This window comes from Caretta caretta, chromosome 3, assembly GCF_965140235.1.
Source record: "Caretta caretta isolate rCarCar2 chromosome 3, rCarCar1.hap1, whole genome shotgun sequence".
Taxonomy (NCBI): domain Eukaryota; kingdom Metazoa; phylum Chordata; order Testudines; family Cheloniidae; genus Caretta; species Caretta caretta.
Window position 1 is genome coordinate 121,027,377 of NC_134208.1, and position 17,263 is coordinate 121,044,639.

At 42.3% G+C, this 17,263-nt stretch overlaps 1 protein-coding gene across 1 annotated transcript in view; it reads left to right on the forward strand.

The window, feature by feature from the left end:
• The window catches only part of TULP4 (TUB like protein 4), a 297,688-nt gene extending 284,789 nt beyond the window's left edge, over positions 1-12,899 (forward strand). The window contains exons 14-15 of the mRNA XM_048844124.2: positions 1,237-3,809; positions 5,918-12,899. Of these exons, the coding sequence (XP_048700081.1) occupies positions 1,237-3,809; positions 5,918-6,034 (2,690 nt within the window). The 3' untranslated portion in view covers positions 6,035-12,899. The remainder of the gene's footprint in view (positions 1-1,236; positions 3,810-5,917) is intronic.
• The last annotated feature ends 4,364 nt before the right edge of the window (positions 12,900-17,263 follow it).

Consider the following 17,263-nt stretch of genomic DNA (forward strand, 5'->3'; position numbering starts at 1 on the left):
TTCCTCTAGGAGTAGCACCACTAGTTCCAAGCTCAGTCCTGAATTTTTTGGGCCACACCCTACATTGGTGTAAATTGAAATCAATTGAGTGACAGCAGTTTACATCAGCTAAGAATATGGCCCTTTATTTTTCCTCCTGACCTCTTTGCACCTTCTCCTTTCTCAGTCTCCATTGACAACTTTATGATCTCTTCTGTCTCCTGTCCTCAAAATCTCAGTGTCTTCTTTGACTCTTTTTTCTCTTTCTCCTCACACTATATTCAGTCTTTTGCTAATGATCTGATCCTGCTCCCATTGAAGTCAATGGGAACATTGCTGTTGATTTCAATGGGAGCTGGATCAAGTTCCATGTCTTGTTGCTACTTTCTAATGAATATCACCAAAATCTATCCTTTCCTCCCTATCTCCACTGCTAAACCCTCATTTGCACCTGGGCCCTTTCACATTGATGAGTGTAACCTTCTCTTACACGTGGCTTTTCACCTATCCCAGTTCCAGTCTATTAAAAATGTTGCTGCTAAAGTCATCTTCCCTCCCCAGTGCTCTGACCAATTTACCCTTGAAACCTTTCATTGGCTTCCTGTCTGTTACGGCATCAAATCCAATACCTGGCAATCATAGTGACTGTAGCTGCCTGTCCTTTCATTTCCTCCATCCCACCCTTTCTCTCCCTATGATCCTCCCATTTCTCTTGTGGTACTGTTGCCCTTGTCACCCCTACCATGCTGTCCTGCGCTCTTGCAATACTCTAACTTTTCTTGTCCATCTCTGTCTCCTCCTTCAAATGCCCCCTAAAAATTTACTATTTCCATGAATCATCGTCCTAGCCAGCCTCAGCCTTCCCCTTCCTGAACGGTTGTTCTGTGTCTTGTCTACCTTAGATGACAAGTTTGCGCCTTCCTGTCTGTTGGGAAATTGCCACATAAATTTATAGCGCTATACAAAGCCATAACCCAGGAAAACACTTAAACCCATGTGTAGTCCCGTTGACTTTAATCTGGGACTACTTCCTTGCCTAAAGTTACATGCATATTTAAGTGCTTTGCTGGATCAGGGCCGAAATGATTGTCATTAGTTGGAGTATGAATGATGATATATTATGGATTACCAGATTGCCAGTAGCACAGATAAAATAAAGTTATTTTGCAGCACACGAGGAGGGAATCTAATAATCTCCTTTTTTCCTTTCTGATTATAGCAGTCTCTAAACTGTGCTTATTTTGATTCTTATTGCAGTAACTGGAGCATCTGGAGTCCCTGAGAACAACCCCCCCTGCACCGTCAATATCCCTATTGCTCCTATTCACAGCTCAGCGCAAGCTATGTCACCGACTCAGAGCATAGGACTAGTCCAGTCCTTGTTGGCCAATCAGAACGTGCAGTTGGATGTCTTGACCAATCAGACGACAGCTGTGGGGACGACAGAGCATGTGGGTGATAACGCAGTGCAGTACCCAGTCTCAAGCAGGTACTCCAATCCAGGACAGGTGATTTTTGGAGGAGTGGAAATGGGGCGCATCATCCAGGCACCGCCTCAGTTATCCCTGCAGCCGCAGGGTGCAATACAGATGGCGATAATGGATCACAGAGATGGAGACAGAGACCACGAACACCACCAAAAGGCAAAAACTTTACGGCCAGTGCAACAGCTGGCAGAAGGGGATGCTGTTGTCTTCAGCACTGCACAAGAAATACAACTGAACAAAATGAACCCGCCCCCTCCTTATCCTGGAACCATACCAGCTGCTCCCACTGCACCACCACCTCCCCCGCCTATCCCGCCCCAGCCACCTATGGATCTCTGTCTGAAAAAGGGAGACTTTTCCCTTTATCCAGCAGGACATTATCAGACCCCTCTTGGCTATGAGCGAATAACAACCTTTGATAGCAGTGGGAATGTTGAAGAGGTGTGCCGGCCTCGAACGAGGATGCTGAACACTTACACCCTGCCAGGTCCCGGCAGCTCTGCCACTTTAAGGATTACAGCAACAGAGAAGAAAATCCAGCAGCCCTGTTCCAGTGCTACCCTGAACAGGCTGACGGTTCCTCGTTATTCTATACCGACTGGGGATCCACCACCTTACCCAGAAATTGCCAGCCAGCTGTCACAGGGCCGTAGCATCACACAGAGGCTGGACAGTAGTATTATCCATGCTACTCTGCGGAGGAACAGCAGAGAGGCAGCTCTGAAAATGGCTCAGTTGGTCGACAGCCAAAGAGCCACTTTACAACATCCACCAAAACCTAAGAGCAATGTTGTGACAGCACAGTACCAGCAGAGGGCACCGACAGCTTTATACACCTGTAGCCAATGCAGCAGTAACAGCAACACGAGTAGCAGCGGTGGTGGGAACATCAGTCATGCCAATGCTAGCAACAGCACTTCCAGTATTAGCAGTATGAGGCCTGACGTAACCACTGGGAGCAGTTCCCAGCACAGCTCTGTCATTGCTCACTCAGTCAGTACTTCGCCCTTGGCCTCCCAGTCCTCATACAATTTGCTGAGCCCACCTGATAACTCTCGTGATCGGACCGATTATATCAATTCTGCCTTCACAGAGGATGAGGCACTTTCTCAGCACTGTCCAGTGGAGAAATCGATAAGGCACATGCCTGTAGCATTGACAGAGGCTGCCGTTGGTGTGAAGCGGCCACCCCCGTACCAATGGGATCCTATGGTGAGTGAGGAGATATGGGTTCCTCAGGAAAGGACAGCTCAAAGTTCAGTGCCCAATCCTCTCAAACCTGCTCCCCTAATAGGGCAAGCTCAGCATCTTGATATGTCTCGAGTGCCATTTGTTTCCCCCAAATCTCCAACCAGTCCCACTGCCACTTTCCAGATGAGTTATGGGGTTGGAGTACCTTATCCAGGAAGCTACAGTGCCCCTCCTCTCCAGGGAATGCAGGCCCCCTGCTCCCCCAAAGAAGCTCTGGCCCCAACACAGTTTGCACAACAAGAGCCAACTGTAGTGCTTCAGCCAGGTTATCCATCTAACCTCTCCTATTGCCCCTTGCCACCCATGTATCCAGGAAGTAGCACTTGCTCTAGTTTACAGCTGCCACCAATAGCCTTGCACCCATGGAATTCCTACAGTGCATGCCCACCTGTACAGAATTCCCAAGGCACTTTGCCCCCCAAGTCACTTCTTGTGGTGGAGAAGCCAGTTATGTCTCCGCCGCCAGCAGAGCTTCAGGGTCATGTGGGCACAGAAGTAATGGTGGAGACAGCAGACACCTTCCAGGAGGTTCTCTCCCTCACAGAAAGTCCCATTCCTCAACGGACAGATAAGTTTGGGAAAAAGAACCGGAAGCGCCTGGATAGTCGAGCTGAGGAAGGAAATGTGCAGGCTATCACAGAGGGCAAGGTCAAAAAGGAGGCAAGGACACTGACTGACTTCAACTCCCTAATATCCAGCCCTAGGCTAGGAAGGGAGAAGAAGAAAGTCAAGAGCCAGAAGGACCAGCTGAAGTCAAAGAAGCTGAACAAGACGAATGAGTTTCAGGACAGTTCAGAGAGTGAGCCAGAGCTTTTTATCAGTGGGGATGAACTGATGAACCAGAGCCAAGGCAGCAAAAAGGGATGGAAAACCAAAAGGAATTTGAGGACAGCCAGTGAGCTGGATGAGTTCAAGTGCCGGAAGGCCAATGAAAAGGAGGATGGGAGATTGGGAAGCCAGGGCTTTGTGTATGTGATGGCCAACAAGCAGCCTTTGTGGAACGAGGCGACACAGGTGTATCAGCTGGACTTCGGAGGACGGGTGACCCAGGAGTCTGCAAAAAACTTCCAGATTGAGCTGGAAGGACGACAGGTAGGATGGCAGCAGCAATTGCAGTGACAAGGTGCCCGGGGGGAAAGATACTCTGTTCTGCTCCCTTATCTCTGAGAGTGGGGTGCTGCACTGTGCTTCTAACTTACACAAATCTTCCTGCGCTTCTATAAAGAGCTTCTTAGTTCTGCTGGTAGCTCTGTGATCAGCAGTTTTTAAGAATGAGGTTCAGCCTTTACGTATATACAATGAAAGCATGTTAATATCCTTTTCCTGTCAGACCCGGGGAAAGGCTCTCTTTTAATCTCACTACTTATCACTTCTAAAGAAATGTACTTTTAGTAAATAGTCTTAACCTACAGCATTACAGGGAAAAATCCAAGAATTTTGCTCTTAATACTGCAAACTCCAGTTGCAGTTAAAAATCAAGTTAGAAATTGCTCATGATAGCTAGTTTGATAGCATTAGTGAATCCCAGTATACACTCACTCTCTCTCACTCACTCACACTCTCTCTCTCCAAATACATAAGGAAGCAGAGATAGAGATGTGAGCAAGCAACCAGTCTCCCTCCAAACCCCAAATCACTCCCAATGAACAGTGATCAATAGTACCTGTGAGGAGGCCAGCTGGTTCTTATTTCCAGAGGAGCAGAAACTATGGCCCTCCAATTGGAGTAGGAGGATCGTGTGCTGCTCATGAAGAAGAGGTCTTTAGATATTTCAGAAAACCAAAATCAGAAGAATGTGGTTCTCTCAGTTTGTCCAAGTGGGACATTAATACACCAAAACCAGACCTTAGTGGGCTGCTGACAGGCTAGTATAGTGGCTAAGGCACTGGACTGGAACTCAAGGGAGCTGGGTTCAGTTCCTGGCTTTGTCACAGACTTGCCTGTGTGACCTTCAGTCAGTCACTTTTTCTCTATGTGTCTCAGTTTCGTATTTGTAAAATGGGAATAGTACTTGCCTACCTCCCAGGGGTGTTCAGAGGATAAAATATGTTAATGACCGTGAGGGGTTTGGATACTGCAGTGATGAGGGTCATAGAAATACCAAGATAGATTGTCAGCATAAACCAATGGAAATGTTAATTTGCTTACCACTGATACTGTCCAAAAAACAGATGGCTAATAACTTCAGAAGGACAAATACGAAAGCAGTGACATTGGTTTCTACCCAATATGATATATGCCAGTTTCCCCTTCAGCTTGTACTGCCCTTGTTTTGGAGGCCGGGGTCCAGATTTATAGATCTATAGATGTTAAGGCCCAAAAGGGATCATGATCATCAGAAAGAGACAGCAAAGGAATAGGTGTGAGTGTCATGTAAGGTGTGTGACCTTTGGCAGGTCTGCACACCACCACCAGAGATTATAGAGGCCTCTTCATACTGCTCCGGAGCTGTGCTCAGGGAAAGGATGGAGTCTGGTGAGCTAGAGGGAGATGTGAGCAGGCTGGAGTGATGCAAATTGTCCCCCTTCTGGTCTTATAAAAATTAATAAAAAAAATAAAATCTTTCCCTCAGAGCTCCTCGCCTATAATTTCCTGGGTGTGCTGTGGTCACATGGAAGCCCTGGTAGCAGTTTCCAAGGAATTTGGAGGACCCCCAGAGGTGGTCTAGAGTCAAAGGGCCTTTGTGCAGATGGCCCTGGCCTTATGCATATGCCAGGGATCCACGTGGGTCAGAGGAGTTCTGCCAGGTTTGGGGCAGGGCCTGCTGTGGCTTTCTCCTGGGATAAAACTGCCTTTCTGATAGGGTGATGCAGTGGGATCTCTCTCTGAGGATCCCCTGTGGAGATCCTCCTCTGATTTGTCTGAAGGAGCAGATGGTATGGACCTTAGTCCTGACTCAGCATCAATGATTTCAGTGGAGTTAAATCCACTTACACCATGGCTGAATCTGACCCTGGGTCTTTTAAGGCTGTGTATTTCCTCTACAGAGTAGATTTCTATGGGCCAGATTGTGATGTCCTCACTCATACTTGTACTTTGTTCTGCGACTGGCCCTATTGATTTTGTATGGAGTAAGGTACTATTCAGTATGAATAAGGATATCACAGTCTTGCTTTTTGCCTTATTACTTCTTGGTCTCTCCCTTCTATTGACCTCTTGTTCCTTGTTTTTTCCTCCCCCCACCTTCCACCCTTCCCCAGGTAATGCAGTTCGGAAGGATTGATGGCAATGCTTACATTTTGGACTTTCAATATCCGTTTTCTGCAGTGCAGGCCTTTGCAGTTGCTCTGGCTAACGTGACTCAACGCCTCAAATGAAAAGAGCAGAGACTGGAGAGAGAAAAACGTTAACAAAATCTCCTAAGGGCCGAACTGGAAAATGTCAGGGCGGCCTGTTTTAGGTGCAGAAAGGTGCCAGGGAGTGAAGAAGGCAGTAAAACTGGAAAAATCTCTTGGTGCCCAAAAGAGGGCATTAACTTTAGTCATTATTGGGGTGGGGGAGCTGTTTGTTTGGGTTGTTTTTTTGTGTTTTTTTTTTTTTTTAACATTGTGCTGGGGTTTCAGAAAGAGCATCGGGTGAGAGCCATTCAGTGTTATGTTGGGAAATGTGGCTTTTGGCTTGTTGTGGTGGTTCTGCTGTGTTTGCTGCAGTAGCTGACGTAAGCTCGTAGCGGGGTTAAAAAAGACTGCTCTCTTTGGTAGACTGCCTTATATCATTCTGTTCTTTTTAAAACAGGGAACATAACCTTTTTTCTGGTCCAGTTTGTACTACTACATCAGTGATAGCAGGAAAAAAAAAAGCTATAATACTTGAAGACACAGGTTTCTTCTCTGATCATAGCTGAGCACTGCAGGTACCAAGGAGGTTTACGAAGGTCAATATTTAATTTATAAATACTGATGTATTATTCAGAAGAGAAACAAAACTGTTACATTGGATGGTTTCAGAACACATTTCATCGAAGAAGTTTGTGTCTGCTTTTTGTGTGTGCTGTTACTTGGGATAAATGTGTTTCACTAGATGATGGAGAACAGAGGAGGGAGGAGTTGTGAGAGTTGCATATGTACATGTATAGGTAAGCAGTATTCTTTGACTTGTACTACATGTGTGTAGTACATGATGCAGCCTGGTGTCGCACATGGGCAAGGGCTACACCTGCTCCTCACTAAAAGATGTTTACACATTAAGAACAAAATTGTTAAAATAAATAAAATGGGCCCAGTGAGTAAAATTCTTCTAAATCTATGGTGAATCAGAGCATTGCTTTAATTGGGAAAGAGAAAGGCATGTGATGACAGTAGGGGATTTCTCATCACTGCTGCTTGGAAAAAAGGGAGAAAAGGAAGAAAATATTGGAGAGTACCGCCCCTTTCACCGATCTCCTATTGGAGTACAGCATTATAGGCTGTAGTTTGAATGGTTAACAGTCCAAAAACAGAATGGGAAGCCAAAATTTATATAGCTGGTTATGGCTTTTTAATCAACTATATACAGTAACAAGACTGTTTCTAACTGCAGTAGAAGTCTAATAGAAGTCAAAGCCCGCATTAGGTGTTTCAATGGGTTGCTTTAGTGGAGAGAGATTCTGTTTATTGCTCTAGTGCCCTCTCTCTCTCACACACACATGCACACCCACATCTCTGTTGAATACAGTTTGATTTGGAAATGCTTCCCCGGTACCACATGAAAACCCTGATTGTTCATTAAATTAAATCCACAGTAGGTTGCAAAATGTAACTGTAGATTTCCTTTAAAAATACTCTTTCAAATCAGAACACATTTAGAAAGATGGGGTAGTGGCTGGTTTATCTCTGTCTGTAAACCTCAGTTTTACTCCTTACTAGGAAGCCCTTCATAACTTTGTTTGAAACACAAACCATACACCAAGAGAGTAAAATACATCACTGTGATTGTTTGAAATGTCTGTAAAGGTAGGCTAGGCTAAGTAGTCTTGATTCATTGGAGGGAACCCATCGCGGGCCCAGGACCCCCAGTGGAGGAAGGGATGCAGCAGCTCCCTGGCTCCAACTTCCACTGGGGACTCTGAAACCAGACAACACAGGGTAGGTAATGCTGGCCAGAGCCAGGTTTTGACAAGGATATCTAGGGATGTGCTGATTCAGATGATTTCCCAGGCAACCTCCACCAGTGTGGCCCCAAAAAGACCCACCTGCAAGATAATGCTGCCCTTCGGTCATAGAGCCCCTGGGGAAAATGGTGGTATAATCCCTGTATCATCGTGGGGCTCAGCAGTCTCTGCTTGCACATGGGAGTGGATCAAGCCCAATATTTCCCTTGGCATTAACTCTTCTATTTGCTTTTATGTATTCACTTTTGTTGAAACTCCACCAATTAGGTGTATATCTTTCTGTTACAGAGGAACCCCACCCCCACCTCCGCAGTTATTTAGTAGCTGATTTTAGTAACAGCTTCTGGAGTGTGTGTGGAGGAGGAGGTAGACGGATCAAATGGGCTTGGTCCTGCTGACTTTGAAATCAGTGGGAGTTTGTCATCGACTTTAGTGGGAGCGAGATTGGGCCCAAAGTCAGTGCAGAATTACGTGCTGTCTAGGCAACAGGCTTATTCCTTACTCACATGATTTCAGTGGCACTACCCATATGAGTGAGGATTGCGGGGCTTGACCCAATCGTGCTTCTGAAGAGATCCGAATAGCTCTAATTAATCCCATAAGCAGTATTGGAATATTGAGAAGTGTGCACTGAACACGTTGAGGCCAAAAGCATATTGATTCATTTCTTCTTTTAGGAGGAAAGGTGTTCTGTTGCTTTTTAGAAATAATCCTCTTAAAGAGACATTGTCAACTAGTTTTAGGCCAAGAGTGCAGATTTAATGGAATTAAGTATGTTTGCACATGTTTGTGCTCAGCATACCTCATCTAAACAGAACTGTTTTCATACTGTTGTTTTCTTTAACTTTCCAGGCAAAGGTTTGTCATCTTTTTTTTTAACATTCCCCTGCAGTATGAAGAACCAAATTAACAGCAGCAATGTGCAAATGCAGGAAAACCAGAAAGCAAATGTGGCGAAAACTTAAGTGAAACCTGCCAGTCTAGTTTTATTATCCAGGATCCATTGGTATTTGGTTCTGGTAGCCCACAGGGTCTTGGAGCTTTCCAGACATAGAAGAAGGCCTTGTTCCCACCTTACAGAAGCACAAAAACAAACACCACAAATGGTGAAAATGATGATTTCTAACGTTCGTTCTGTTTTTATGTTATAAGGTAAAGAGTTTTTCTTCTGTAAGTATGTTGACAGTGTCCCTTTAAGGCAACAATTTAATGGCATAAAGACTACCTAGGGTTAGGGACAGATTCTGCCCTCAGTTAAGTATACACAATTCCTGCTGAAGTCAACTGAGTTGTGTATATGGACAACTGGGTCCTAAATTATGAGTGTACAGTTGCGTCCTAAATTATGAAGACAGCAGGTCATAATGATCATTCTCCTTTTTTTTTCTTCGTATGTTGAGAGAAAATTTAAGAAACAACTTTAAAAGCCCTCCAAACTAATACTTCCACTAGGATGATTTTAATCATGAAGATTGCTGTTGCGTTCAAGCCAAAACACTAATTTTACATTTTATATTTAAGTGTTACAACTTAGTTTTTGTGTAGACAATTGTAAGTTCTTCTAGGAAGAAAATAGCAACGTGTTCTGAATTACCTAATTCTTTTATACATACAATAGTTTCCAGTAGTTCAATATGGTTTTCAAAAGCTTTTTTTTTTAGTTGTGCAATAATTGTTAAGCCAAGAGGCTTATGTTTTGTTTTTTGAGGGGTTGAGTTATTTTTTAAAGATAATTTAATGCAAATTTCCTGTTAATGTCTGAGTCAAATTATTTATCTTGCTTAATGTAATAAGTGATTTAGGGTTTATTTTATTACTATGTACCAGTGAGTTATACACACTTTCTTATTTATATGAAAAGAGGATCTTTGTAATTAATTGTTTGCTAGCAATATGTTTTGCTGCAAGAAATTGTTTAAGAATGTGTATAGGACTTTTTTTGCTGGACAATATTCAACATTTTATAATGTAGGGAAGAATCTTGTTTATCAGGCAGTTGGAAAAAGTAGATATGCTATTGGGGATTCTGTAGATTACATACAGTGTAGATTTTTGGTGGCTGGGGGGGGACCTGCAGAAATCTGTCCTCTATACTGTGTATTTTCCCATTATGTTTTAACTGGCTTTTTCAGTCACGGAGATGGTTTAAAAAACACAAATCATGATTTGCTTTCTTTTCTTAGAGCTAGCCTTGGTTTTGAGGTACAGAACAGAGGAGAGTTCATGTATAAAATAAGTGTTTTATATATGGCTCACTTTGGGTGACTTTCATCTTTGTGCAGAGGGCTAATACACAGCCTGTGCATCACTGAAATCCTATTTAAGGGGCTAGATTGTCTGTTGTGGTCAAGTTCTGCTCCTGTTACAGCTCCCTGATTCTGAGGCTAATCTGAGCTGACCCACAGCCCTGGGAATGCTTAGAGTAGCTGAGAAGCTTTAATTGGCCCTACAATAGAGGATAGGCAGAGCGGAGCACCATTCCACCATGCGCCTATCTCCCCAACATACCTCCGGCTCCAAGAGTCGAGAGAGCAGCTCGTGCAGGACTTGACTGCACCAGCTTTACACCAGCAGTGACTTCCCCTGTGCCAGGGGATTTCCCTGCTGGCTGATTTGCAGCCAGAATCCATCCCCATTGCACTGCCTGAGTGGCACAAAGGGGCCAGATTTCATTTGACAATCTGGCTCTAGCCCTCAAAATGTGGTTTAAGTGGGTCCAAAAAATAATACAAAGACCTTGTCGGCCCTCTGCAGAGGAGTGAATTTCATCCTGAGAACCACTGGTACTATTCAGCAGTAGTACTATGGTTCTAGAATAGCAGAAATAAGGTGGTGGTGGGGGGGGAGGAGATGAAAGTAGCATAAAGGAAAATTATTGGGTCAAGTTAATAGTTTTACATTCATTCCCAGAGCAGGCAATGGCAATTTCCATATACAGTCAGAATGATCTTGTGTAGTAGTACAGTAAATTTGCACTTGGGGCCACCTCAAATAGCCACCATCTTAAGCAACCTCTTTGAAGTTTACCGTTTACCAAGGTTTACCGTTCCATTTTTGTTCCATGTTTCAATGAAGATTCACTGCCACTATGAGGTAATCAGACTTTGCTTGTGTTTTGAGTTGTTGCTTCAGATAATTTGAGTGCAGGTATTTCTGAAGTCTGTTTTTTGTGGCTATGTTACATCGGGGTGCCCCATGAGCACTTGGTAACTGTGTAAATCTTCATCTGAAAGGGTGAACATGATGGAGGAGGAGCAGCTTTGACAAAAAAGAGGGAAAAATTTGGCTTCTACTAGCTTGAAAGATGGTGTTTGCCAGAGCAGTAGTTAGTTGCACTATAATAAAAGTGGATATTTCTACAGGGCACAAACTACTCTACACTGTTGGCAACCTAGTGCTACGTTGCCAGCACAGAGTCCTATTGATTTTAGTACAATCCTGTATGGGCATAAGGGTCTTCACACATGAATCCCTCTCCGGGATCGGGGCTTAAGGCTGTTGCTGCATGTATCATGCTGGAGTGAATGAAGCTATATTACCATCTCCCAGGAGTGGGCTCAAAGGGGAATCATTTTAAGATTAAATTTTTTCAAGTGTGCACAAATACACAATCACACACAGAAACTTTAAGGATTAAAAAATCCAACCCAGCACAGAGCATTGCATGTTGAGAAAAGTTTTAGGAAAGAATTGCTTTGGGGTTTTGATTGTTTTGTGCTGCATCTGCACAAATAGGAAAATAATAGCAAGAACAGTTAACCAAGTAAGAGGATAAAGGAGTAGTCACTGAAGCAATTTTTGTTATTAAAATTAAAAACAACTCTATGCCCATAATTCTGCAAATCTGTCTATGCAGGCAGGCTCCTGCACTGTACAGATTGACTTGAATGGGGCTCTGCAAGGGTCTGTCCACACAGATACAATTGAACAATTGGGACCATAATGACTTTGGGGGCTGAAAGACAACCCCAAACCACTTCTCTCTCCAAAATGTGCATAGAAAAATTGGATTCATAATGGTAGACAGATGTAAAGGTTCTGTAAATGTTCCTAGTTGTTCCCCTACAATTTACACTAACTCCAAATTTAAAAATAAAATCTGATACAGGAGTTTTGGATAGTGACAAAGCTGTCTGTCTGAATGTTCACTTTGGCCAGATAACTGATTGTGAAAAGATGGCCAGATTAACAGCTGGTTCAAATAATAAAAGTGTTAAGATTAAAAATAATAATAAAATCGAGAGAAACATTTTCGTATAATGTTAGCAGATGATTGCGTTTTCAGTATTTCATCAAAATAGTGCTCAGCATAGTTCCCATCAATCTATGTTATTTCCGGTTCCTTGTTAATAAGACTTGTAATTTTCCTTTCTTTTCTTTTGTTAGCTTGGTCTATGTTTTGCCTCTGCTTCCTATTCTTTTATTTCTTACTGCGTTTTTCTCTCTTCTTTGTGGATGTGTGTGTTGGGGGGGATGGTGTTTAAGATCTTGTTTGTTGTAGATGCAAAATATGTAGTGTTGTTGAATCGCATGAGGATGCATTTGATTGAAAAAGGCACGGTAGTATTGCCTGAAAAAGGTATTTTTTTGCATTTGTTTATAAATGCATTATTTTGGTACTGTAACTTTTGACATTATTTCTGAATTTATTACTACCGTTTTTGGCTTTATTTTTTTTTTAAACAAGTGTGCAGTCATGCGGGTGCCGAGATCTCTAGCCAAATGACCCAGCATGTTCTTTTCAAGCCTTCGGGGAACTTGGTACACGGCTGCGTACTATTACATACGTACACTATTTTAAAAACATCTTTCTGGAAATGTTGGGTTTTTTTAAAATATGCCATTCAGAACCAGGTTTTCATAGTAATTATAGACTTACCCTGATCTGCCTCTCCTTTTATGTATCTTGTGTAATAGATTGTATGGGTGGTACCTAGAAAGCATTAATGGTTTCCCTTTAATAACGTGGTTTGTCCAAATTCTTTACTGTCTACATGATTGAGAGATGGACTGATAGCCCTATTTTTCCTTGATGATTTGGAGTTGTAAGAGTTGTCCAGCTGTTGCTTAATAAAATTTTGCAGACTAGAAAATCTGTGACTCGTTTGTTGTATCTTGCTTCTTGTTGAACATCCTGAATGCTTTTAAAACAGGAGACTAGTCTTAATCAGAAATACATTAATATTCCAGAGCCAGCTTTCTTATAGTTTGCTCTCCTGAACAACTACGTCTCTAGACTGGGATTTCCCTGCTCATTCGGAGACCTGCCCATCATACCTGCTGTCATTCATGTGGGAAGATGAAAGACAAAGAGTTTTTACAGTATGTTCTACTGTGCTTGGATATTAGGCAATTTGCTCTTAATTGAAGTAAATTACATTTGGGATTTGTGTTATTTTTCTTATTGCCACTTACATACTGGAAACTTTAATGTTACCTCAAGTGCTCTCATCTTTAATAAATAAAAACGCAATGACAGTTGATAGTGTGCCTCTGTCTTTTTTTTTTTTTTTTTTTACTGAAAAACAAGCAATGGGCAAAAATAAGACTAAAATGGATTACCTTGTTTTGTGATGCTAATATTTATAAAACATTAAATGTGAACTACAGTATAAAGTGTAATAGGGCAGGACTTTTAAAATCCACTCCCTTGTATGTCACTGCCCAGTGTGAAGGACCTGCAGTCCCACATCACCATCACCTTCTGCAGATTTTCAGCTTTTTAAAAATTCTTGAGCCCTTATGGTTGCAAAGATAACCTGGATCCAATTGTAGCCTGATGCTGTGTTGTCTGCTGAGTCTGCAGACAGCTCTAGTGTTAATGCTGCTGTAGTTTTCCCAAGAATCGGTGGAATCAAATAAACAAGACTTTCACCACTGCAGTTCAGAACTTTGTGGTCAGCAATGAAACTGTGACAGGAATCATTTCACCCAGAGAGCTGCACTGGAGGAAGATGCTGCAATACAGAGAGGGGAAAAGGACCCAATGATGGTGGCCAGACAGGGATGGAGGCTAGGCAGGTCCTCCTTGCTGACCTCTGAACTTGGGAGGAAAGAAATAGAAACTCCCTCTCTTAGCAACCAGATGGAGGTAAGTTAGTTTCAAATTTATCATGCACCCATTAGCCAAAGAGTGACAGAAAAAGAAGTGTCTACGTGTACAGGAAAAGCATCCTAGTAAGAGTCCAAGCACCTTCTGCATTCCCATCAGATGGGCATGAAGAGCTCCAGTGGATCCCCCTTATTTGTATGTGTCTCTCTTCATATGTGTTGTAGACAGTAGTGGCATTAAGTCTATGCCATCTAAGTTGACACAGAGTCCTTTGCCTCCAGTGCTCTCTGGTTACATCACCTGATCAAGAGGTTGTTGGGGGTGATATCACAGACACCGAGGTGGGAAGGGCAGTTGCAGGTGGAGAGGGAGCTGGATTGGGCAGCATTTGTCTTCAGATAGGGACTACAAATCCTACAGCTGCCCTGATTATAGTAAACCTATATTTATGATTAAATACTTAATATGTAGCCCACAAGTCAAAATGAGTGATTTTCTAGATCAGTTCTCATTAGTATTATTATTCTCTGATCATCAGGTTATATACTCTATCTCCGTGTGGCTGGCATACTATTTTGCTAAGATAGTGTTAACAATGAAATGAAAGGAGACAACCTGCCTTTATTCTTAAATATTTTAAACTATTTGACAGCATTTAGCAATACTGTTGATACAGCGTGAATGGGACAGGCTGGGGAATTAAAGAAATGCCTAGCTGTGGAAGGAGCTGCATGATGTTATAAAAGGAAAAACAGCAGTTTCCATCAGGTGAGGTTCATTTCAGACCCTTCATCTAGTTCCTCATCCATGACAGTTGTGTGTTCTCTATTTCTTATTTTTTCTTCTGTTCACAAGAGGCAAATTTTCAAATCTATTTTTTGTTTGACCAAAGGGCAACCTATTCATCTTTGAAAGCGGTTTTACTGTGTTGCATCCCTTGATATGTCCATCCTTTCCAACTTCGCCACATACTTCCCCTGGACAAAGAGGAAAGCCATACAAGTTATATTTTAACTACCATAAATAACATGTCTTTGTTCTCCATTTTTCTGGTTGCTTTCCAGTTGGATGGCTTTTTTTCCCTCAAAACAAAGGTGTCATTGTTCCCTTCAGTGCATAGCTTTGGTGAGATTAATCTCTTCCTTTTGCCTTGACCACTCTGCTGTGTGACTCTTTGATTTCAAAGCCATTTAAATAATCTGTTATTTTTTGTAAACTGAAATGAATGTTTATCTTGGAAAAGAGGCATCCACAACATGTGTAGAAGATGTAACGGTAATAGCATTTGTCCAGGCGCAGCAAAGGAAAGACACTAAAGATAACAAAGATACAGTGGCTTTTCCCCCCCATCCCTGGGACCATTCAATTAAAAGGACTCTAGGATAGTGGACCCAATCACCAGGCAAAGACAAACAATCAGCTATGCCCAGTTCAGTCTGTAGCCCTTTCCTCAGGGCTCTGTTTAGTCTTTAACACAAAAAAAGGGAAATTGAAACAACAACAAAAAGCAACAGTCCTGTTCTTTAGCTCAGACTGTGGAGCCCTCTGTTTCCAATAGCTTAATGTGCTGGACCTTCCCAAGCCTAAGGGCATCTGCAGGGCTTCCCTGCCTCTCACAGCCTTCTGCTGTAGCCACAGGAGAGTGCACTCCCAGTCCTCTCCTGGTCACAGCCAGTCTCCTGGGGCAGGAGCTCTCCTTTGTATCCCCTGGCTAGGAATTATCAGACCCAAGCACTAGATTCTGTCCAGCTGGGTCAGATTGCCAGCAGCTGCTTGTGGGCTCCTCTTCAGGACAGGGCTGGCCGCTCCACGGGCCCTTAAAGGGGCAGACCGCCCTGCGACAGACGCCTTTGAGTAACTAGTATGATTCTGTTTTCTTGACTGACCTTTCCATTTCACAAGTTAATTTACTCTTTGTTGAAGAAAACATGCATGGTTTCAACACATCTCTGGTCTGGATCTAGCCTTGAGCTGAATGCTGATCACAGGAGTCCTTGTCTTGGGGATTACAGATAATGCAGTCAGGGTGGATAAAAATCAATTTTTTTAATCAAAAAATTGGATTTTGATAAAATGCTTTTTGGGGGAAAACCCTATCTAAAGATAATTTTAATTAAGATACATTATAGCTCAAAGATATCTCATAATGGAATAGGGATTAAATATTCTAATTCTATAGTACGAGACAATATATTCATGTAATGCTTAAGAAAAGTTTTGTAAATGAGTTCCAATAGTTCATGGATTAGGGACCCAATTTTATAGGGCTCCAGGGGCTTCTGTATAGATTATTTAAATTAATCTTTCTATCTACCCAATGGGACTCAGTGCTCAGTCTCGAAGATACCATCAGAGATGCTTAGTTTTGCAGTTCTCAAACTGTGGATTTGTGTCTTCAGATATAACATGCTTGTTAACAGCAAAAATGTTTTCAAATAAATAATATATAGAGGTAAGAAATAACAGACCTCAACCGTATTGTCCCTCTGCAAATTTGTATACACAGAGTCAATCCCTTACCTCTCTCTAAAAGTGCAAAGTTTCAAAAAGTTAGATGAATAGAAGATTGTTGGGGGTGGAATAGATCTGGACAAGAAGTAGTAGTCCGGAGATAAATGTGAGAAGGGAGGGACAGGCAGTAGAAACAAAAGTGAAACTGTTTGAGCAGCATATTCTAGAAGTCTTGAGGTCTTTCTGAGTCTTCATTAATTTGAGATCTACCATACCATTCTCTTACTAGAAGGGAAAACCTATTATGGCAGCAGGCCATAAAGGAGACCCAGTTTGGGAATATTTTAATGAAGTTCCTCTACCTGTTGGTAAGACAGGCTTGCATGCAAAATGCAAACAGTGCAACAAAGAAATGCAAGGCCTGGTTACCCGAATGAAACAACATCATGAGAAGAGTTCCTTCTCAGGAGGAAGCTGCGTTGAAGATGATGAAAGGAACATGTCTGAATGTGCAGGATCTTCAGGGTTGGTAAACTTTTTTATTTCATGCTTCTTTCTTAAGGACTGCCTCTCTTCCTTCTGGACTATTCTTGAATTCTCATGTTTGAGCAAAAAATATTGTTCTTACTCTATGGTACTATCATTTTATATGCAGTTGTGATAAAAAATAAATAGCTGAAATAGGCAGATCTTCCTTTTATAATTTCATCTTTAAAGTAGTACTCAGTGTCAGTGAATGCAATGACTTATACTAAATGAGCAGTCTGGTAATAATAATTAAATAACTGCATTGACTTATTTTGTTTAGGAGAATCCATCCTCAACATACAGGATTCTGAAGACTATCAACTCTGAAACTATAGAAAATGATGGTGATCTTGAAGGTGATCTGCCAATGACAGTGTTTCAGTCACATCATGTATGTCACATAGCCACAGTAAATCACCTGTAGCA